Source organism: Bos indicus x Bos taurus, chromosome 20 (assembly GCF_003369695.1).
Source record: "Bos indicus x Bos taurus breed Angus x Brahman F1 hybrid chromosome 20, Bos_hybrid_MaternalHap_v2.0, whole genome shotgun sequence".
Classification (NCBI taxonomy): domain Eukaryota; kingdom Metazoa; phylum Chordata; class Mammalia; order Artiodactyla; family Bovidae; genus Bos; species Bos indicus x Bos taurus.
In genome coordinates, this window is record NC_040095.1 from 41,829,092 (window position 1) to 41,851,289 (window position 22,198).

At 41.7% G+C, this 22,198-nt stretch overlaps 1 protein-coding gene across 5 annotated transcripts in view; it reads left to right on the top strand.

Moving 5' to 3' along the window:
• Positions 1 to 22,198, top strand: part of DROSHA (drosha ribonuclease III) — a 122,811-nt gene that overhangs the window by 25,939 nt on the left and 74,674 nt on the right. For all 5 annotated transcript variants that reach the window (XM_027519895.1, XM_027519894.1, XM_027519892.1 and 2 more), the window contains 6 exons: positions 496 to 576; positions 8,834 to 8,920; positions 11,641 to 11,727; positions 18,505 to 18,576; positions 20,192 to 20,273; positions 21,234 to 21,308. In XM_027519895.1, coding sequence (XP_027375696.1) covers positions 496 to 576; positions 8,834 to 8,920; positions 11,641 to 11,727; positions 18,505 to 18,576; positions 20,192 to 20,273; positions 21,234 to 21,308 — 484 coding nt within the window. The remainder of the gene's footprint in view (positions 1 to 495; positions 577 to 8,833; positions 8,921 to 11,640; positions 11,728 to 18,504; positions 18,577 to 20,191; positions 20,274 to 21,233; positions 21,309 to 22,198) is intronic.

Here is a 22,198-nt window from a genome sequence, read left to right on the forward strand (position 1 = left end):
TCCCCTGATTAGTGCTAGAAGTTTTTCTGGTTCTAGGAGTCATTTTCTTCCTTCTGCTTGAGATACCTTTTGGTCTCTTCTTTGAAAACATTTAATCTGCAGGTCACCTTCAAAGCGTTCTACATGTTCCTTCAGAATATAAACTAGGCTTTTCTTTTGTGAAAGAGTCATTTTTCCTGAAATAAGAAATAGCGGGAACATACTGGAAAGCAGTAGGAGAAGATGGGGGCAAACAGGGCGCTGACACTGATATTTTCTGCTCGGCTGCACAAATAAGTCGGGAATCCAGCGTTGTCATAGCGTTTCCCTTTATCAGACAATATAGACAGTTTGCAGCTTTATTGGTTTTGGAACATCCGTTTAATCTTCAAACCTTGACAGCCTTTCAGAGCTTCGGTACTCATGACATTAAAACCCACACAGTTTCCGCGGCATCGTCGTGCATGGAGTGGATTTTCCCCCCAATAAAAACGAATTACATTCTGTTTCTGACAGATGAATGATGGCCCACTCTGCAAATGCAGCGCAAAAGCGAGACGCACGGGCATCAGGCACAGCATTTATCCCGGAGAAGAGGTAACTGGTTTGGGTTATTACATTTGTCAGCGCTGAGCATCCAGAAGTAGACAGATGCTGCTGCTATTCTGCTCCCCATAAATGAAGTAATACCCTGGAAATAGTCTTCTCAGGTTCCCTGATAGTCTCTGTTACTAATCACTGGAGAAGAGACATACTTGGGTTTTGGGGGTGGAATGGGAATGTTATCAAGGACACTTCGGGAGGTTCATTATTTAAAGTAGGCAAAGTGAATTTGAAGTGCCCTTTTTTTTTTTTTTTTTTTATCATTTTCAGTATCCTAAAATGGTCCGTAATTGTAGTTGTTTTTCATGTTTTTGTTGTAAACGGTGGTGAATCTCTGGAGAAACGCTCTTATCGAGGTGCTGTATGGCACATGTCCTCTTCCCTTGGGGATGTGCGTGTATGCCCTTGCCTTTGTCAGTCTTTGTCTGTTGTCTCCACTCAGCTGTGAGCGTCACACGGACTTGTTTGACCTGTGTCACACCCTACCCCTGGGTCGTCAGGAACACTCCAAAGGTGTTTGCATGATGAGTTGAACACTTTTACATTGAAGAGTTATACGTAACTACTCCCGATCAATTATTTTCCTTCGTTTTTTTCCCCATTACGTTTTACTTCTCTGCAAGGTATTCTCGTTAATCCCAGGATTGTCACTTTATGCTTCAGCACACTGTATTTAGGGCTTCCCTGGTGACTTAGTGGTAAAGAATCTGCCTGCCATCGCAGGAGGCGCAGGAGATCCTGGTTTGATCCCTGGGTCGGGAAGATTCCCTGGCAAAGGGAATGGCAACCAGCTGCAGTGTTCTTGCCTGGGAAATCCCATAGACAGAGGAGCCTGGCAGGCTATAGCCCATGGGGTCGCAAAGAGCTGGACACCACTTGGACTAAACAACAACAATAACAACAGAGTATAGTGAGGGCGTGTGGGACAAGGCCTGCGCCCTGTGAGTGTCCGTGTGCATGCCTCAGGCCGGGGTCTCTGCAGGTGGGGCTGCTGTGGAGACCTTCCATGGTCAAGAGGAGTGTGGGCTCGGGACTGAGCAGAGGGGGATGTCCACCTGGGGTGGACCTTTAGAGCTGGGCTTGTCGAAGTTGTCTCACGTGGGGCCAGGATGGTTTTCATACGCGCATCTCCATCTGTGCCGAGAAAGCTGCCTGAGAAAGGGCATGGTGGAGGGGGCTTCTTGTAGTGGAGGGGGACCTGGAAGGAGCTGATGGCTGCAGGCTGTGTGCTGACTGTTTTTCGCACGGCTGGGCAGCAGAGCCCTCTGTGAAGGGAGATTCGGGTGGGCAGTGGTGCTGGCTGAGGCAGTCAAACCCATTCTTAGAGTATACTTGGCCCTTTCACCATGGATGGGGCCTACATGGTCCACATTCTGTCAAGGGGCCAGTTGGCCCTCAGGGATGGTGCCATATTGGGGTCCCAGCGGTGGTCATTATAGGTGGCTGGTATGGCAGGCAGCTTAGCAACTTAGCCTTGGATGCTGTTGAGCTCCATCTGCTCCTGTGTCCACTTCATGTCCATTCATTCATTCATGCCCATCCTGTCGGCTCTGGGGGACTGACTGCTGACTGAGGCTGGCCGGGGCATTTTGTTAGCTCAGTGGTTTAGAACCTCTTCCACGGTGGGTGTCCCCCGCCCTGGGGGCACCCCAAGACTGTCTTATCCCTGATCATCCCAGGTTTTTCCTTCTAGGCCTCTGACCAGCTGGCCGGCCACTTGCTTTCTGCCATGCTGCTGCTGCTGCTGCTACTAAGTCGCTTCAGTCGTGTCCGACTCTGTGTGACCCCATAGACGGCAGCCCACCAGGCTCCCCTGTCCCTGGGATTCTCCAGGCAAGAACACTGGAGTGGGTTGCCATTTCCTTCTCCAATGCATGAAAGTGAAAAGTGAAAGTGAAGTTGCTTAGTCGTGTCCGACTCTTCTCGACCCCATGGATTGCAGCCCACCAGGCTCCTCCATCCATGGGATTTTCCAGGCAAGAGTACTGGAGTGGGTTGCCATTGCCTTCTCCGTTTCTGCCATGAGTCCATCTTTATTCTAACCTCAGGCTACTTCTCTTTCCACACAAAGTAGATGACCAGGTATACCACCTGGAACCCTGCCCACTGGGTGGTCTCCCTCGTCCCTGTCTTCAGAGCCATCCATGAAGAAGGCTGCAGCACAGTCTGTTTTTGGCTTGCACCTCCTTTCTTTTCTTTGTTTTTTAAAGAACGCTGTCTTATTTATTTGGCTGTACCAGGTCTTGGTTACGACGTGCAGGATCCTTAGTTGTGGCATGTGGGAATCTTAGTTATGGCATGCAGGGTCTAATTCCCTGACCAGGGATTGAACCCAGGCCCCCTGCTTTGGAAGCTTAGAGTCCTCACCCCAGGGCCACCAGGGAAGTCCCTGTACTTCCTTTTTGGCTGACCCATTTGCAAACTGAGCTTGGACTTTTCCTTCTGCTTTCAGTACACCTGACTTTAGTCATCAGCTGAGGGAATGTGCTGATGCGACAGTGGTGGGTGCCCAGTTTGTTCATGCCCCCTACTCTGTATGTGCCAGGTTCTGTGGTTCTGGTTATAGGCACCCTCCTTCTTATGATGGCCCCACCCAAACGTGTGCCCAGAGGGGACTGGCAGAACCCAGCTCTCGTCGGGCAGTTCCAGCCCCACATCTGTTTGCTGTCCCTTGGCCGTGCCTTCCATGTCTGCCAGGGCCCAGCAGCATACTCGAAATTGCTTTGCAAAGGCACATAATTTTTCATGATAGACAGCACGGCTTGGCTTCAGAACCTCAGAGGCCAGCATGGTGATTCTCCCAGTGTGTCCGTAAGCCCCTCTCAGCATCTTTTCCTACCAGCAGTCTGGGATTTGCTGAATCACGTGGCTCCCATTGCAGGGCAACTTGAGCTGTGGTTTGAAACTGCCGAGGCCTTTCTCACTTGAGTCACTCTCATAGCTGGTGGCCTTTTGTGCCATTTTATAAATGGGCTGTAGTAATATCCTCTCTGAGGATGGCGTTGCCTCCTGAACTCGAAGAAGCCCACCTGGTATTCTGTTTCCTTCTTCACTGTAGGAATGGAAGAGGCAGTAGTTTTGTGTTTTACTTTGGATGGCTGTCTTGGAACCACTGACTCCTAAAAATGGAGTGGCTGTGGGAGGCCCTGAATCTCGGTAGGGTTTCTCTCCCACCCTTTGGAGCATGTACAGTTTACCAAGACTTTTCGCTCGGTCGACATAATGTCAAAGATACAATGGAGCAGTATGACATGCTGCAGTATTCTAGGTCAGGAGCGCCTTGGACTGTATGATGACAGTGAGTAGAAGAATTCACACAGGCTGGTGGCAAAACCGTTAGTGTTGTCTATTCCATGTGAACGTGAACCTGTTCTCATCAGAGCTGGTCCTCATTCTGTTGGGATAGGAAAGAATACATTCAGCAGGTCAGTTGCCGCACACTTGGTGCCTGAGATCACGTTCATCTGCTGAAACTGCTGTAATACCTGGCACAGCAGGTGCAGTCGGAGCTACTTGGCTGAGCTTCTTGGGGTCTATGGTCATCTGCCGGGATCCACTTGATTTCTTCAGGGCCCAGACTGGTGCATTAAACAGACCGTGATAGGGGCAGTCACCCTTGTGTCATTTGGATCCTTAAGGGTGGCACAATCTCCACCATTCCCCGGAGTCACACTGTTTTTGATGTCCAGGTTGGGTTCTGCTTGACCTTTCCCACTATGGTGGCTCTTACTCCACAGATCAGGGACCCAGGGGGAGGTGTCACCGTCTGCCCATTTTGTCAATTCCAGTGGTACGTCTAGGGACCAAGGAAATGACCACTGGGTGGATCTGTAGACTCAGTGGACCTCCTATAAGCCAGACCGTGACCAAGATCTATACTGCCTTGGCCTCATCTGCCCCACTCTGACGGGGATAGCAGGGTGATACGTCCAGTCTTTGAGTATCACTTGATTCAGATGGTGTGTCCAGCACTCCTTACACTGTGTGACTTCCTCCTTCCCCAGCGTACAGTTCCTTGAGCACAATGGGCATAGGCCCCTTTGGGGAAGGACAGGATTGTCATGACTATTTTTGCTTGTGATTGTGTCACAGGGCCTGGCCTCTGGCCTCTTGGGCAGCCTTTTCAGTCAGTGGATTTCAGTACAGTAACTTGGTCGGGTCTGGAACTGGGCAAGGGATTATGACTGTGTATGGGAGCAACCTACCTTAAGCCTCTTGTTTGTCCAGTCTTGATTTCTTCCGTTGGCACCAACTAAGGTGGTATGCTTGTCAGCTACCCATTTATTTTGTACCCAAGGACACCAGGCTGTGAAAGCCTCTTCTGTGACCCTTTTGGGTCAGATCCCCTTGGCTGCCACTTTGGTCCTACCGGTCATGATGATAATTGTGTAACCTGGCTTCTTATAATGAGCTCCATCGTCTTACCTCTGGTTTCAGAGTCTTGTCATCCTTGATGTGGTCAGCAAGCTGTGTACTGTGTCAGCCCCTCTTATGCTCAGTCCTGGCCTGCAGAGGATGCCACCACTGATCATCCTACTGATGCTGGTGCCCCTGTGCCAGCATGTTCCTTTTGGCCTTGGTTAGTGGCATGTCTTCTGGGCCATGAAAGATGATTATCTGGTATTTTTTCAGGCATAGATATTATATCCATCCCAGTGTGCCCATTTCCTTGAATCTTTGAATTCCTTCTTTTTCTGTCTGTCCTGCAGTTTTGGTATTTTCACTTTAGTCAGCATGGACCATTGCTTTTTCATGCTACTAAGACATCTGACAGAGAAGGCAATGGCACCCCACTCCAGTACTCTTGCCTGGAAAATCCCATGGATGGAGGAGCCTGGTAGGCTGCAATCCATGGGGTCTCGAAGAGTCGGACACGACTGAGCGACTTCACTTTCACTTTTCACTTTCATGCCTTGGGGAAGGAAATGGCAACCCACTCCAGTGTTTTTGCCTGGAGAATCCCAGGGACGGGGGAGCCTATTGGGCTGCCGTCTGTGGGGTCACACAGAGTCGGATATGACTGAAGCGACTTAGCAGCAGCAGCAGCAAGACATCTGAGTGGAACTTCCCTGGTGGCTCAGACAGTGAAGAACCTGCCTTCAATGCAGGAGACCCTGATTCAATCCCTGGGTCAGGAAGATCCCCTGTAGAAAAGAATGGCAACCCACTCCAGTATTCTTACCTGGAGAATCCCATGGACTGAGGAGCTTGGTGGGCTACAGTGCATGGGGTCACAAAGACTCAGACACGACTGCGAGACATCTTAGTAGGGAGTTCCCAGCATCTCCTGATGGCCTTGGATCCTGAATGCTCCTAACTCCGTCAGCTGTTCCCTAACCAACTGTTTCCTGGTCCTCTTGATCATGCACTGCCAGTCCTGTGTGAGTTCCTGCTGCTGGCATGTGCTGGCGCTGGCTAGTTCTTATAGTTCCTGTGGGATATTATGTTTCCTCTTAGTACTTTCCAGCTGTGAAATGTGAAACCAGTGATGCTATTCAGTTCAGTCGCTTAGTCACGTCCAACTCTGCGACCCCATGGACTGCAGCATGCCAGCCTTCCCTGTCCATCATCAACCCCGAGAGCCTACTCAAACTCATGTCCATCGAGTTGGTGATGCCATCCAACCATCTCATCCTCTGTTGTCCCCTTCTCCTCCTGTCTTCAGTCTTTCCCAGCATCAGAGTCTTTTCCAATGAGTCAGTTCTTCCCATCAGGTGGCCAAAGTATTGGAACTTCAGTTCCAGCATCAGTCCTTCCAATGAATATTCAGGACTGATTCCCATTAGGTTTGACTGGTTTGATCTCCTTGAAGTCCAAGGGACTTTCAAGAGTCTTTTCCAACACCACAGTTCAAAAGTATCAATTCTTTGGCACTCAGCTTTCCAACTTTCACATCCATACATGATTACTGGAAAAAACATAGCTTTGACTAGACAGACCTTTGTCAGCAACGTAATGTCTCTGCTTTTTAATACGCTCTCAAGTTTTTCATAGCTTTTGTTCCAAGGAGCAAGTGTCTTTTAATTTCATGGCTGCAGTCACCATCTGCAGTGATTTTGGAGCCCAAGAAAATAAAATCTGTCACTGTTTCCATTGTTTCCCCATCTATTTGCCATGAAGTGATGGGACTGGATGCCCCATGATCTTCATTTTTTTGAATGTTGGGTTTTAAGCCAGCTTTTTCACTCTCCTTTTTCACTTTCATCAAGAGGCTTTTAAATTCCTCTTCACTTTCTGCCATAAGGATGGTGTCATCTGCATATCTGAGGTTATTGATATTTCTCCCGGCAGTGTTGATTCCAGCTTGTTCTTCATCCAACCTGGCAGTTATGCTGTGGTATGACCCTAATTATAGGTCTCTTGTCAGGTAGGGAGATTTGATGGGGTAGGGGAGGTGAGGACAATGTCACCTTCAGGGGCTTTCCTTGTCTTCAGACAGAGGAGTGCTTGCTCTTCATAGACAAGGCTAGGTTGCCTCTGAAGATTCAGAAGGTTTAGAGGAGTCTAAGGAGGCAAACTGGAAAAGGAAATGGTAACCCACTCAGTGGGAAATCTTCCCTGTGAAATGCAATGGACAGAGGAGCCTGGCGGACTACAGTCCATGAGGTCACAAAGAGTCAGACACGACTGAGTGACTAAATGACAATAAGGCGTCAAAACCTGTACGTCCGCATCGCAGGTTCCATAGCCCTGACCTTGGAGTAACAGACCTATGGTGGATGGTTGTTAATTAGTCTTTAAGGCCCACCGACTCTGACAGGTGAGCCCCAGGCGTAGTCCTGGCGCGCAGCCTGACCTCGCGCTGCTGGTGATGGGAGCCTCTTAGTGGGCCATCAGCAGGTCCTCTGCTTTCATGTCTGGCTTCCAGCTGCCTTTCCTCCTCCTCCTCTCCGGCTGCATTTCTGCAGAGCAGTGGTTCTCTTAGGCCTTCTGACTAGTATCAGCAGCACCTCAGACCTTATTAGATGTGCAGATTCTCAAGCCTGCCTCAGCTGCTGAATCAGAAACTTCTGGGCACGAGGAGCAAGCAGTCTGAGATCACCCTAAGATTTGAGGAACAAGGTAGAGCATCAGTGGTGCTCGGCAGTAGTCATCCATCCCACTATCCGTACAGCTTCTGGTCACTCCAAGTCTTCAACACCTGCTGCATCGAACCTGCTTCCGCTGGTATAGTCTCCCACTGAGCATCTTTGAAAGTTTCAGCTGGCGAGTTATCTGGTGCCAGGGGCTGTGTGTGCCACCAGGCACTGTGATGGGTTCTTTATTGCCAGTCGGATGGCAGGTGATTCAGCTCCAAAACCTCATCTTACCTCCTGCTTTCTTGGATCACCTCTGGTACCTACTGTCACACCCTGGATTCTCCGGAAGCAGATGTGAAGGTGAAGTCTGGGGCGCATGATGTTTCTCGGGGATCTTCACCTGTGAGCGGAAGAGGGTATGAGCAGGATTGGACAGAGGGATTGGCCGAACTGTGAGTCAGTCCCAACAAAGCCCCAGTCAACCTGGTGATGACCCAAGGAATGAGTATTGCCCATTCAAGGTGGGCCGCAGTGGCTGCGCCTTCGTACCTCTGTCTCGCTCAGTATACACCTGACATCAGGTGAGGGGCTCTGTTCGTGACGCAGATCCTGAAGGAGCCGGCAGCTAGAGACTGCTGTCAGCACTGTTTAAGGGCAACAAGTCCTTCCCTGAAGGGTGGTCTGGGTCACACATCGCTGTGTCTGTCAGAGTACCCAGTGATTCTGCTGATGCTGCTTTTCTTTTCTTGCCCTAAGCTCCATGCATGTTCTGTTCTACCAATTCTTGTGGTTCCTGCAATTCTGTTTCCTTCTATTTTTACTCAGCATATTTAACCATATCACTTTGTTCCCCTTCCTGTTATAGCCTACTGCTATTACTTCTGAGATTGTTCTTTTTGCTTTTTGGTTTATTGGGAGGTTAGCAAGGTCAAGTATTGTGTTATTTTACAAATGAAAAGGAAGATAGTCATGGAAATTTAGTTCTAGAAAGATCTCTATGTTCAAACCCCTTGTATTGTATGTGAATAGGCAGGTTGAATACCAGTGACCAGCCAGCCCATGTTTATCCATTCAGTTAGTGGTAAAGTGAATATTGTTCTTTTCCTACCAGTTTGTGAAGGAACACACATAAAACCTCTTTTGTCAGATGTGAATGTAGAAAATACAGTCTAGTTTTGAGTAACAATATTTTGCCACTTTACTCTTAAACTTACTTTTGTTTTTCCCCTCAGGCCATCAAGCCCTGTCGTCCTATGACCAACAATGCTGGCAGGCTTTTCCACTATCGAATTACAGTCTCACCTCCCACAAACTTTTTAGTAAGTTCCTACCAAAATCTATTTCATTTGTTAAAAAATATAAATAGGATCTATGTGTGTTAATAGGTTGAAATGTGAATAGGCTAAGTGTGGACTCAGTTCTTAAAAAAATATTTTATTTTTATGCTGATAAAACTGGCCTTTATCATAATGACTTTAATTTGGCTTCCTCTCATTATACTAATTTCTGTGTCGTTTTTCTTTTATATTGTTGGTACCTCATAAGACCTAGTGAACTATGGATAGGTCTGTTGGAGCTATGGAGTTGGAAGAATGCATAGAACACTTGTGTATCTCTTAAAAATTGACAAATAACTTATATATTATCTAGTGACCCATAACTACTGCATTTATGACAGTAAATGCCTAATATTTGTTGACTGTGGTACCAGGCACCATTCTGTGTTTGAAATGTATTAACTTATTTCTCACAGAAAGTTGATAGAGTAGGTATTATTTTCCCCAGTATGCAGATGGGACAGTTGTCCCTGTTTCTACAAATAAGGTTAAGTAACTTGCTGAAGATTATTCAGGTAACATGTGGCACAGTGGGGACTTGAACCTGGGCAGACTGACTCTGTAGTACATGGCTGTGTGCTATTTTACTGTGCTATACTGCTGTTGACAGCAGTATAATTAATTAATTCTGGTTACATTTTTTATTAAGAGATTTCAATTTCAAAATTAGATTTTTTTTTTGATGTTTTTCTACATAAAAGTTACTTTCCTGTTTGAAGAAATATTAAATGTTTATTATTTATTTATTTTGATCACTTCTCAGCTTTTTGACTAAGATCAGGAGTAGTTTAGGGGCTTCCCAGGTAGCACAGTGGTAAAGAATCCTTCTGCCAATGCATGAGATAGAAGAGGCCCAGGTTCTATCCCTTGGTTGGAAAGATCCCCTGGAGAAGGAAATGGCGACCTGCTCCGGTATTCTTGCCTGGGAAATCCCATGGACAGCAGAACCTGGCGGGCTACAGTCGATGGGGTTGCAAAGAGTTGGACATGACTGGACACACTATTTGGTTGTTCCAGGACTTATTGGGGTGCTCGGGATCTTTCACTGCAGCATACCAACTCTTAGTTGCGGCATGAGGGATCCAGTTCCCCAACCAGGGATCGAAGCCTGGTCCCTTGCGTTGGGAGCTCAGAGTCTTAGCTGTTGGACCACAGGGAAGTCCTTCGGAATTAGATTATTAATTATTATTTATTTTAACAACTTTACTGAATATGATTAATATACCATAACTCACCCATCTAAAATATATATTTTATGATATTAAGAATTGTGAAACTAACACTACAATCTAATTTTAGAACATTTTCATCATTTCCCAAAGAAACCCTGTACTTACTGGCAGTCAGTTCTTTCCTGCTGCCCAGCCTTCAGCAACTACTAACATATTTTGTCTTTATCATTTGCCTAGTCTAGTATTTCATATGAATAGAAACATACAATGTATGATCATTTTGGTTTCTTCTGCTTAGCAAAATGTTTTCAAGATTCATCCATGGTGTAATATGTAACTTCATTCCATTTTACTGCTGTATGGATATACTATATTTGATTTATCCATTCATCAGTCAGAGAACATTTGGGTGGTATCCACGGTTGGGCTATTATGAATAATGCTGCTGTGAACGTTTATTTACAAGTTTTTGCATGGATGTATGTTTTCCTTCCTTTGAGTGTAACTCTAGGACTAGAGTTGCTGGACTGTGTGGTAAATCTGTGTTTAGTATTTTGAGGAACTACCAAACTATTTTCCAAAATGGCTTTACCATTATTATTTCATTTGAAGTTCTCTCATTATATTTAATTTAGGACAACTTTGTTGAGTTATTCTGATGGGAAGTAACAGTAATATTAGAAAAACAAATGTGCATTAGGATATTCTTTAGTTTCCCCTACCCACCTAAGCTTTTCATATATATATGTGTGTGGGGGTATATGCATAAATGTTTATATATATGTAAATGTTTAAAAGAATAATGTTTAATATCTATGTAGAAAAAACATGTCTTTTAGGTTTCTAATCTTGATCATTTGCTCCATGTTTAGCATTTAGGATTAAAAATGGCAGACCATAAGAATGGCATAATGAACAGAGTCTCTTATGCTTAGATTAGCATTTGTATATTTTGATTAGATTCTATTTTCAGGTAATTAAGATCTGTGACATTATGCAAGAATTGGTTTGTTACAGTGTTTGCTGGCTGGGCTTTTCCTCAGGGGGTCTGGGGATGGAGCTGTGAGGGGAGGAGCCGCTGGCACCCTGGGGCCTTCAGAGCCTTCCAGGCTGCTGCTTGTCTTCACTGTTGTGATGCTTAGTCTTCTCTACTTTGAGCTTTGATTTGGCTGTGTGATTATCTTTTTCTTGTTAGGACTTCTGTTAGTACAGAAATACAGTTTAGTAAGAACAGGACTGGTAGTATTATGAGATTAAATAAAACAAGTTCCTAGAAAATGAAGTCATGTAGCCTTTTTTCCTTTATGGCAGCCATAATAAACCTCCTTGATTGTCTAGTATATAACTGAAGTCAGAGAATCCTACCAAGCTAGAGTTAAACTTCTTTGTAAAGTTTCTCCCTGGTGTCTGGGTGAACGTGAGCAGGAGTCTGTACTTGGTCGCTTTGGTTGGTTGCTTTTGTCCTGATAGATACTGTGCATGTAAAAGTCATATCATTTGTTCATGCTTCATGTTTCTGTTTGCTTTTAGACTGACAGGCCAACTGTTATTGAATATGATGATCACGAGTATATCTTTGAAGGATTTTCTATGTTTGCACACGCCCCCCTGACCAATGTAAGTATGTGCTAATTGGCCAGCTTTCTCCTTCCCTGTGCCCCCTTTTCTTTCTAAAAGTCAAAGGAAATTTCTTTTCCTCTGACTTCTAAGTAACAACTACTTTACATCCCTTTGCCTAAGCTACAGGAAGTCAGCGGCAGTGTGTGTCAGGTGGGAGTGTGACATCTGTGCTAATGAGTCACAGGTTTGGTCCGCATTAGATGGTGTAAGTAAACATGTATCAGAATAACATTTTGAGAGTGTGAAAGATTGAAAAAGAAGGATAAACTGTGGAGTAATGTGTCAAAGCTATTTTGGGGTGGGTGTCCTTCAAAAGAGAGCTGGAAAGTTTTAAGGAGAAGCTAGTACTTAGTCTGTGAGTCACAGGTAAAGAAATGGAGCTTGTTCAGGGCCTGAGTTAACTTCATAGTTTTCTGCTTTTGCATCCCAGGAAGACGTCCTCTTTAAGAGACTTTGACATACAGATCATGATATTCTCAGGTATTAAGGCTGATCTGTTGGTAATCGGTTCAGATGGAAGTCCTGTAAGTCAAAATCTTTCTATTTCAAAGCTAGCTGTCTTAGGGGTTGTCTTATTGTGTACTCTAGTTGGATGTAGAGTGGAATTCACTGGTGACTCAGGAAGGGAGTGTAGAGGTATCCATGAGTCAGTCAAGACACTGCTATAGAACTTACTGAATTTATAGCTACGGTATATGTACATTGAAGTAGAATGTTCGTTAATTCTTTCCGGTTTACATAAAAGAAATTATATCTGCAGTTTGAAAAGTTATTTTAGTTTATTTGAAATGTGAAATTCTGTTCCATTGAAGAGTAAAGAATAAAACCTTTGTCTAATCTTTCCACTTTCTATTTTTTTTTTAGTAGACATGATTCCATAGTAGTGATACTAATTTAAAACAAATTGTTTCTTAATGAGATTTTCTTTATGCCACAGTATATTTTATCTCAGAGAATTTTTTTTGAGAAGATGATTACATTGTAAGTGTAAAAATAAAATCACTTGATAATACATATCACATATCTCTAGGGTGAACCATAATATAGAAAATCATGTAATATTGAACTATATTTTTTATTGAGGTATAATTGACATATAATGTTACTAGTTTCAGATATATAGCATAATGATTCGGTATTTGTATATATTGTGAAGTGATCACCATGATAAGTCTAGTTAACATCCATCATCATCCATACTGACAAACTTTTAAATTGGACTATTTTTTTTTAATTGAAGTAAAGTTGATTTATATGGTGTGCTAATCTCTGCTGTACAGCAAAGTGACTCAGTTATCCACACATATACATTCTTTTTTATATTCTTTTCCATTATGGTTTATCCCAGGATACAGTTCCCTGTGCTACACAGTAGGATCTTGTTGTTTTATCCATTCTAAGTGTAATAGTTTGCAATCTCTTAGTATATCCCTCTTCTTCCCCTCTCCCTTGGCAACCACAAATCTACTCTCTCTGTTTGTGTATTTGTTTCTGTTTTGTAAATAGGTTAATTTGTGCTATATTTTAGATTCCACATGTAAGTGACACAGTATGGCATTTGTCTTTCTCTTTCTGACTTACTTCACTTAGTACGATAATCTCTAATTGCATCCTTGTTGCTTCAGATGACATTTCAGTCTTTTTTAATTAATTACTTTTTTAATTGAAGAAGAATTGCTTTTTCGTTGTTTTCTGTCAAATATCAACATGAATCAGCCATAGGTATACATATGTCCCCTCCCTCCTAAACCTCCCTCCCCACTTTGTTCTTTCTTATAGCTGAGTAGTATTCCATTATATATACATACCACATCTTCTTTATCCATTCATCTGTCAATGGATGTTTAGGTTGTTTAGACAATTTTTAAACGGTTTTTATGAAAAGGCACTAGGATGTTTTTAAATTTGGAGGTTTCTTATTTTATTACTTTTTAAATGTCTCAATTAGGCCCTCAAACCCTTTGTTACACTAAATCTCAGTCTTAGAGTTGCAAAGGCCTTTAGAAGTCATTTAGTCCAACTTGCCCCTACATTGCGCCACCTCATGCAAAGAGTTGACTCATTGGAAAAGACTCTGATGCTGGGAGGGATTGGGGGCAGGAGAAGGGAACGACAGAGGATGAGATGGCTGGATGGGATCACCGACTCTATGGACATGAGTTTGAGTGAACTCCGGGAGTTTGTGATGGACATGGAGGCCTGGTGTGCTTTGAATCATGGGGTTGCAAAGAGTCGGACACGGCTGAGCGACTGAACTGAACTGAACTGAACTGAGCCCCTACGTTATACTTTTCTCTCTTTTTTCCCTCAGAGGAATTGCAAATACAATAGTTAGTTACCATGAAAATACTTGAAAATTATCTATCTTATCTCTTAATTCCCTTTAAGTAATATAGATCTCATTTTAACTTTTAGGGTCACTTTAAAGAAGGAAGCTGTATGGCTTCAGAGAGGGTTTAAACCTTAATGATTCTATTTACTAGCTGTATGATTTGACCTTTCAATTTTTATAAGCCTTGACTTTTCTCATCTGTAAAATAGAGGTTATTAGTTATGGTACTCTTACTGGCTTTTATAAAAAAATAAATGAGATGACACATGAAAAGTGTTTATCATGATGTTTAATACACAGTACATTTGGCACTTATTATTTTGGATAAGATGTCAGACAGACATTTGAGTTTTTCTTCTAATTCTTATTTTTTTTAAAAACTGATTATTGGTACGTATGTGACATGGAAGTGATTCTTTGAGCTTTATTAAAGTTTCTCAACACAAGGTTTTGGCACTGAGAGGCTGCTAGTGTGAAATTAATTGCAGTTGTTACTGTTGCTATAAAATAAAAGATAGGACTGAAAAATTCCTGGCTTCAGCATATATATATATATATATATATATATATATATATTTATAAATATTCAAGCTCTCAGAACTTGAGAACTTAACTCTGTAATGAGAAGATAAGCCCCATCATTTATGTTAGAGATGTTGATAAAATAAATCGAGTTTTAAGCTAAATGTTGTACAGTTCATAGGAATTAGATCCATCAAAGGCCTCTTGAATTTGAAATAGCCTCCCAAGAAAAAGAATTATTAAATCACTTTACTGTGCTGATTCATTTTCTTGCCAGAGAGAACACATCAGCATGAAGGGCATGTAAATGATGGTAATGTTAGAATCTCAACCCAGTTTAGTTTTGACAGGTTCTCTTAAGGTCTTCTTGAATTAAAGTGGATTGAAAGCCTTGTTGGCTAAGTATAGAACATTCCAGGAGAATTTTATCTATTTATGTAGTACATTTGTTATTACTTATAATACCTGGTGCTTTTAAGGACTTCGATAACATAACTATGGTTACTTAGATTTGTGTTGTACATACATAATATTTTATCCTGCCCTCAAAAGCACAAAGAAACGCCATGATCCTTTCCCTGCTGCCTTAATTGGCTTTCCATTTCCAATGGCCTCTCTGTCCTGGATTGTAGTCATTTAGTGCCTGGAAATAGTAGAGTTAGAATATAGAAGTTTAGGAATGGTTTTTTGATTTGTTTCTGGTAGGATGAGATGGGAGTTAGTGTTAGTCACTACTCAAACATGTTTTAAGAAAAGATCAAAGGTGTTTATATTGTTTGATTGGCCGACTGAGCTCTTGATCAACTGAGTTCCCAATATATAGGAAAAGGACAAGTTCTCTTTGAGTCTTAGAGATGCAAGTTTGAATAGAAAGGGAGATTCTGCCTTCCCAAATTTGTGTGTCTGAGAAGAGTTCTAGTGGTATGGGTGACTGCCCCAAGGGAAATACAGCATGTGTAAGAGGAGAGGTTAAAGGAGTCCCCCACAGTGATTTTAGGTGAAGTCATTGAGGAAGGAACTGTAGTTGCATTAATCATCAGCAGAGCTGCTGTTGCACAGAGCGGAAGGAGTAAAGTTTACACTTCTGCTCTTTCTCTGCCTCTTGACTCTTCCCAAGGGCTCTGGTCCTTTTCTCTCCTGAATGCACTCCCCACGTAATGCAATGTCACCCATGTTTTTTCCTCTCATGCATGTTCTGACATCAATATTTATAGCTGTGACACATGGCTCTGTGCTTCACACTCACATTTCAGATTGCGCATTGGACACACCCACCTTGATGTCCCCTCAGGTACCTCACCCTCAACTTGTGTGAAACTGAGCTGGTCATCTTCTCTACATACTGAGTTTAAGGGACTTAGGGTTACACCCTGTGAATTTCCTTGTTTTGATGTCATCCTGACCTAGCTATTCCCTTAGGCTAGAAACCTGGAAATCATCCTCTGTTCTCCGTCTTTCATTTCCAGGTCAGAATGGTCGCTGTGGATTTCCGTCCCATCTCCTATGTCTAAAAGTCTTCCCCTTCCTCTTTTGGACTTCTCTTCATTTGGCTCCTGGGCTGTTCCATTAGGCTCCTGGTCTCTTGCCTTGCTCCTCTGTACACCCTTCCCACCCTGTTTACACATCGACCATGTGAAACTGTGTTGGTCTCTCACTCATAGCACTTGAATGACTTCTTGCTGCCATAAGGATAGCTCTGAATCCTTAACCTGGTTTATAAGATCTGCAGAATATAGTTCATACTTTCTAGAATTTCCTTGTGTCTCTGTCTTCATTCATTTCACTCCTGAAGAGCTAAATGACCTATTTTGGCTCCAGCTTCTTTTTCTCTGTCTTGCTAGAAACTAAATTCCTGTTCTTTAATGCACTGTGGTGACCTGAATGGGAAGGAAATAAAAAAGGGAGGAGATACATGTATATCTGTGACTGATTGACTTTGCTGTACGGTAGAAACTAACACAACGTTATAAAGCAACTTTACTCCAATAAAAATTAATTTAAAAGAATAAACAAACACCTTTTTCTTTCCCAGTTAATTTTCTGAATGACCTGGAAAATTCCTTCTCATCTTTAAAGACTCAACTCAAATGTTACCTCCTCTTTGATTCTTTTGTACTTTATACTATTCAACATTTTGTTTGTTTTTTTAATGTCACTCTGACAGGTTACACTGTATCACACTCTATTTATGCTTGTTTTCATGCTTTTCTCTTAGATCTCTGCCTTTTTAAAAGATAGAGGGTGTGGCCTATTTTAGAGTATCTGTGAATCTATTGGTTGTTAGTAATGTATTTTAAAACTGTGAATAATTGCACAAATTATTCATAAACTATGCTCAAATATTTTTAAATGCTTGTAGGAAGAAAGAACTTCAAAATGATAGTGACCTTAGCATGTCGCTTCAGCTGGTTTAGAACGCATTACCATGAGAAAGTTGAAAATGGATCTCTTATTAAAGTTAATTATGAATTTCACTTAAATTAGCCACTATCCTTCAAAAAAAAAAAGCACCTAAGAGCTAAACTTCATTTCTGAGAAAAAGACTTCCAGTAGATGGCATTGTAAGACTGTTTTTCTTACCATTCCTTTTGCTGGTGGAATTAAGATTTGTTTCTTTCTAATTGCTGTGGTTTGTAAAAACGATGACATTTATATAAAATCGTCTTATGGACAGATCGAGTGGCCAGAAAAGCCTACTTAACACATCTCTAGGGCTTCTGAGTCTATTATTTTCTCCAGCTACTCAGCCAAACCACTGCTCTAACCTCACACCCCTCCCTTTTTCAGTCCTCCGTTCATTCAAAAATAGGCCTAGAGAAAACCTCTTAAATGTGGGCACTAGGCTGGTATCTAATGATACATTTGTAAAGCAAGACAGATGTGGATTTATTTCATCTGAGCTTTCCTTCATCTTCACACATACTCTGAGCATTAGGACAGATATTATTAGGACAGTGTTAGGTAATGAGAGATGGATACCCTAGTGGCTTAGAACTGGGGTCAGGAGCAAGGGTTTCTAATTCACCAGATCCCTGTTATCAGTTGGCACTAGTGGTAAAGAACCGACCTACCAATGCAGGAGATGTAAGAGACACGTGTTTTACCCCTGGGTCAGGAAGATCCCCTGGAGGAGGGCATGGTACCCCACTCCAGTACTCTTGCCTGGAGAATCCCATGGACAGAGGAGCCTGGTGGGCTATGGTCCATAGGGTCGCAAAAAGTCAGACACGACTGAGCGACTAACACACACACACACACACACACACACACACACACACACTACCTTAGGCAAAGTATCTGATTCTCTGTTTTTTGTTTCTTCCACTGTACACTAGGGAGAATAATTGTACCTATCTCACAGGATGGCTACGTGAGTGACAGTATATGAAACAGTAGAACAGGGCCTACCTAGCTAGTAAGTGTTAGCTATTATTATTTTTATTGCCATGCTTGCTTTTGCTCCAGAGCCAGAAAGGCAGCATGAGTTGTGTGTACTTCAGTGACTTATGAATCTGTAACTGATGAATTGTCAGCCTGCTATCCCAGATCTGCCTGAAGAGCTGAAGATTCTGAAAGGTTTTAAAAACCCGAGAGAAAGAAGTATTCGTGGTTTTATTAATTCTTCAGAGGCAGTATATTTGGATTTAACGAGTTCTTGTCATGTTTGTGTTGCTGCTGCTGCTACAGTTAATTAAACACCAACATTATGCAGGTTTCCTGTAGAGACCAGGTCAGCTGGGTTCTTGCATTAAAATCCAGCAGTTGTGGTCAAGCTTCATGTGCAGTATTGTTAGCAGCTTAGATTAAGGTGAAACTTTCTCATTTGGTTCATGGCCTTCTGGGTCAGGTAGCCAACACGTGTACAGTGGTGAGCACAGAAAGGCATTTTGAAACTGACCCTCTCCTTCTTCTTATTACAGATTCCACTGTGTAAAGTAATTAGATTCAACATAGACTACACGATTCATTTCATAGAAGAGATGATGCCTGAGGTAAGAGAGAAGATTATTTAACAGCTTGATGCAGTTTGCTCTTTTGTTTATTCCATAGTTATATATTTTTAAAGCATTGAACTTGACCAGCGCTGGCTTTTTGCCATAAGGATACTCTTAAAGTATTGTGTTCACTGTTGAAAAAGACCAGTCAGACGTAACTGTAGTCAGATGTAGCTTTAGGAAGGAGGTTAAAATTCAGGTCATTTTCCAACTTTTTGACCTATTTTTGAACCCATTTCTCCTCTGTGTTGCAGCTACTGAAAGTTACGTGATGGTAACATTACATCTGTTTCTAGTTTGTTTTGGACAAGGGACAGCTTTTGGTTACTGGTCGTTATCAGAGAGGAAATTAGAAAAGTGAAACTGAATCTGATAACTGTGGGAATAATCTTATTCATTATCTCCAGTGACAAGATCAATGCTTGGTTCATTTTTCTTCCCATATATTTACATATTTTTCCTAATTGTTTTTCACTGCGGATGCTCAGCAGCAGATTTATCTAAATATATGCAAGAGGTTTAAAATTCCAAAGCAAGATTAATGTGAATCTCAGAATGATTCATTGCCTGATCTTGACTTTAGTGGTGTCAACAAATCACACTAAGAAATAACAACCAGACAGCAAACAAGCTTGTGCACTTAACATTGTGTTGGAGTCGGGGTCGATTTCCTGAGCCCCTGGCTCCTCTTGCAAACCTTGTTTAACAGTGTGGCTCTGTCGAGGGCAGCGGAGGACCCACGGGGATTGATGAGCATGACACGCATGCTTAGTTTGCACCTATTTCATTCTGGGCAAGTCCTGTTAATTCTACCTGTCTTTCAAAAAGAATTAAGGAGAAAGGGCCGCCCCTTCATTCTTCAGCTTGGAAGGGCTTTTTTGCTTCCTTTTGATTTTTAAGGTCATAAGCCTTCATTTGCTATTGTAAAAGTTGACGACTTCTGGCGTGATCTCACGCAGGGTGATTTATGAACCCCGAGCAAAACAAGTAGGAGGAAGAATTATGAGACAAGTCTCACTCGCAGATATATCATCTGTTAAGCTTGTTTACAGCAGAAATTTTGGTACAAAGTTCTGTCGTTTTTCGTAGCCCTTTATTTGCCTTCATTAAGAGCTGGAACTTTTTTGGCACGGAGACCTCTAATTTATGGTAACTTGGCAATAGTGATTGTGGGTGTGTTTGAAGGGTGGAGGTGAGCAGAGGTGGGAGGGGAGGGTGGTGCTGGGGACAAATCTATCAGAGCTGGCTGCTCAGTGTGTTATTTGAATTAACAGAAAGTCCCTAAGAGATTCTGGTATGTTTTGTAATTGGGTTAGAAAAATATGACATGAAAGAGACTTTGATTTCTAAATTTCACATCACTTTATTTGTACATTGAGAAGAGCCAAGCCCACATTTTCTTAGGAATTCTAATGACATTATTGCTTACTTCATTAATGTTTTAAGACACTGAGCTACTATAGGACAGTGGCCGAGTTTTTTAGGAAATTAAACTGTTTTAGTACAGTTGCATTAGACACTTTTTAAAACACTTGACTAAAACAAGCTGAAGCATCAGTTAATATATAGTTGCAGTACTACAGTAATTTGGGGTTTCTGGTTTATTTTTCAGAATTTTTGTGTGAAAGGACTTGAACTCTTTTCATTATTCCTATTCAGAGATATTTTGGAATTGTATGACTGGAATCTCAAAGGTAAATAGGATTTAACAAAAGTATAGCGCTTGTGGGAGAATGTTGTGGTTTATGTGAAAACTCTTATAAAAAAGTGGGGGTACATAGTTGAAATTCCTCTCACTTTTGAACTGCAGGGAAAAGTTTATTATTCATAGGCATGCTTCTTATCATTTGACATAAATGAGTTGTTATGGGTCTCATTTAACTACAGATGGACCATGTCCATTATGAAGGATTATCATTAATTGTTAAGTAACTGGTACCTAGGAAGATGGTATCAGTTATGTTGAGTAACTACCTTGATTTATCTGCGTTGGGGAAATCTCATTAGTTAATATCTTAAGTCTGTTGGACTTTACTGTAATAAACTTCTTCCAAAATGACAGTTCATTAAAACAGAACTTTAGTTAACTCTTAAAATACACACACACCGTATGCTACATCGGTTCAAAACTTGATACTTGGTTCTTGGATGATGATTTACTCTTGGAAATGTGTCTGTTCCATCAGACATTTATTTATTTTTAAAGCAGTGTGTTGATGAACAGCTTTTCAAACCAAATTTTGAATAGTATTTCTCTGTTTTTCCCCCCAGTTGTATTGATTAAAATGGGACACAGCGAAAACACAGGCATATTTATCATGCAGTAGTTCAGTTATAACAAAAATCTTTATATCTTTGAATTTCTAAAACTAGCTTTACTGTATATGCTATATACTGTATATATCCTTGGGGCTTTCATTCTTCCCTTTCTTGGCGGGGAGGGTCTCTTCACTCTTCATGGGATGTTTGAGGCAGTTGCCACATGATTGATTCAGCTGTTGAGTAGAAGTGGGAGCAGTGTTTGTTATGTCCCTAGTTCTGTTGGTGGTGGTGTTTTTGTTTCATTATCATGAATCTTGGGAATTAAGTTTCAGTGTTTGTTTCTCAAGGCAGTTTTATTTATTTTTTCTTTCCTTTTCACTTGTTTGCTTTAGGTCCTTTGTTTGAAGACAGTCCTCCCTGCTGTCCAAGATTTCATTTTATGCCACGTTTTGTAAGATTTCTTCCAGGTAAATCTTTTGGCTTGTCAGTGACCTGGTGAGATAGTACATCTGAAAATGAGCCATTCTCCTTTTAATCTTTAGGGACAACTTTCCCACCTCAGATACTTAATTATCTACTTCTCAGGTGAGGCATGAAAATGTAATATTATACATGCTGATTTATACCCCTGCATAATTTATGATAGCCCCAAATTAGATAAGCAGTGGGAGAATTGATTTCAAAAATTTGAGAGTCTACTTGATAAAATATCATGCAAGTATTAAAGTGGAAAAATGTGTGTGGCTTTAAAAAATGTATATATTTAATTAGAAAACAATTTATGAAATTTTATAAACAATATGATTATAACTATGCTAAGAATAACTGGAGTAATAGTTGTAGTAAGATAGTGGTTTTATGGGAGTTTTTTTTCTTTTTTGACATATACTTTTATTCATTTTATAGTGAAGAACAATTTATTCTCATGAAATTAAATATATATTTAATTACATATAATATTTATATTACATATATATAAGTAAATATATGACTGCTATGTTTTTCAAAGCAACATTTTAACTTTTAAAAATTTTTGTCAAGAGGCTAGCTGTGAGATACAGCATTGTATTTAGAATTTTTTAAAAAATGGTTGGGCTTTTAATGAGATATTTGGACGCCTTTTTGTTTGTAAAATCTTCACCATCCTAAGTGAATTCTTCCTTGGAATCTCATTCTCATGTCTCACTTTCTGGTGACATCCACTTATACTTCCAGGTCCTCGTTTCCTTGTTCCCTTTGCTTCTGCCTGAATCTTCTTTTTTCTCAATGTGTACAGCCACCTTTCTTTGCTTTCCTGCTTCAGTCCTCTCCTCTGACTTTTGTCTCTCAGCTCTAGTGGCCTCAGCCCCTTGTGCTA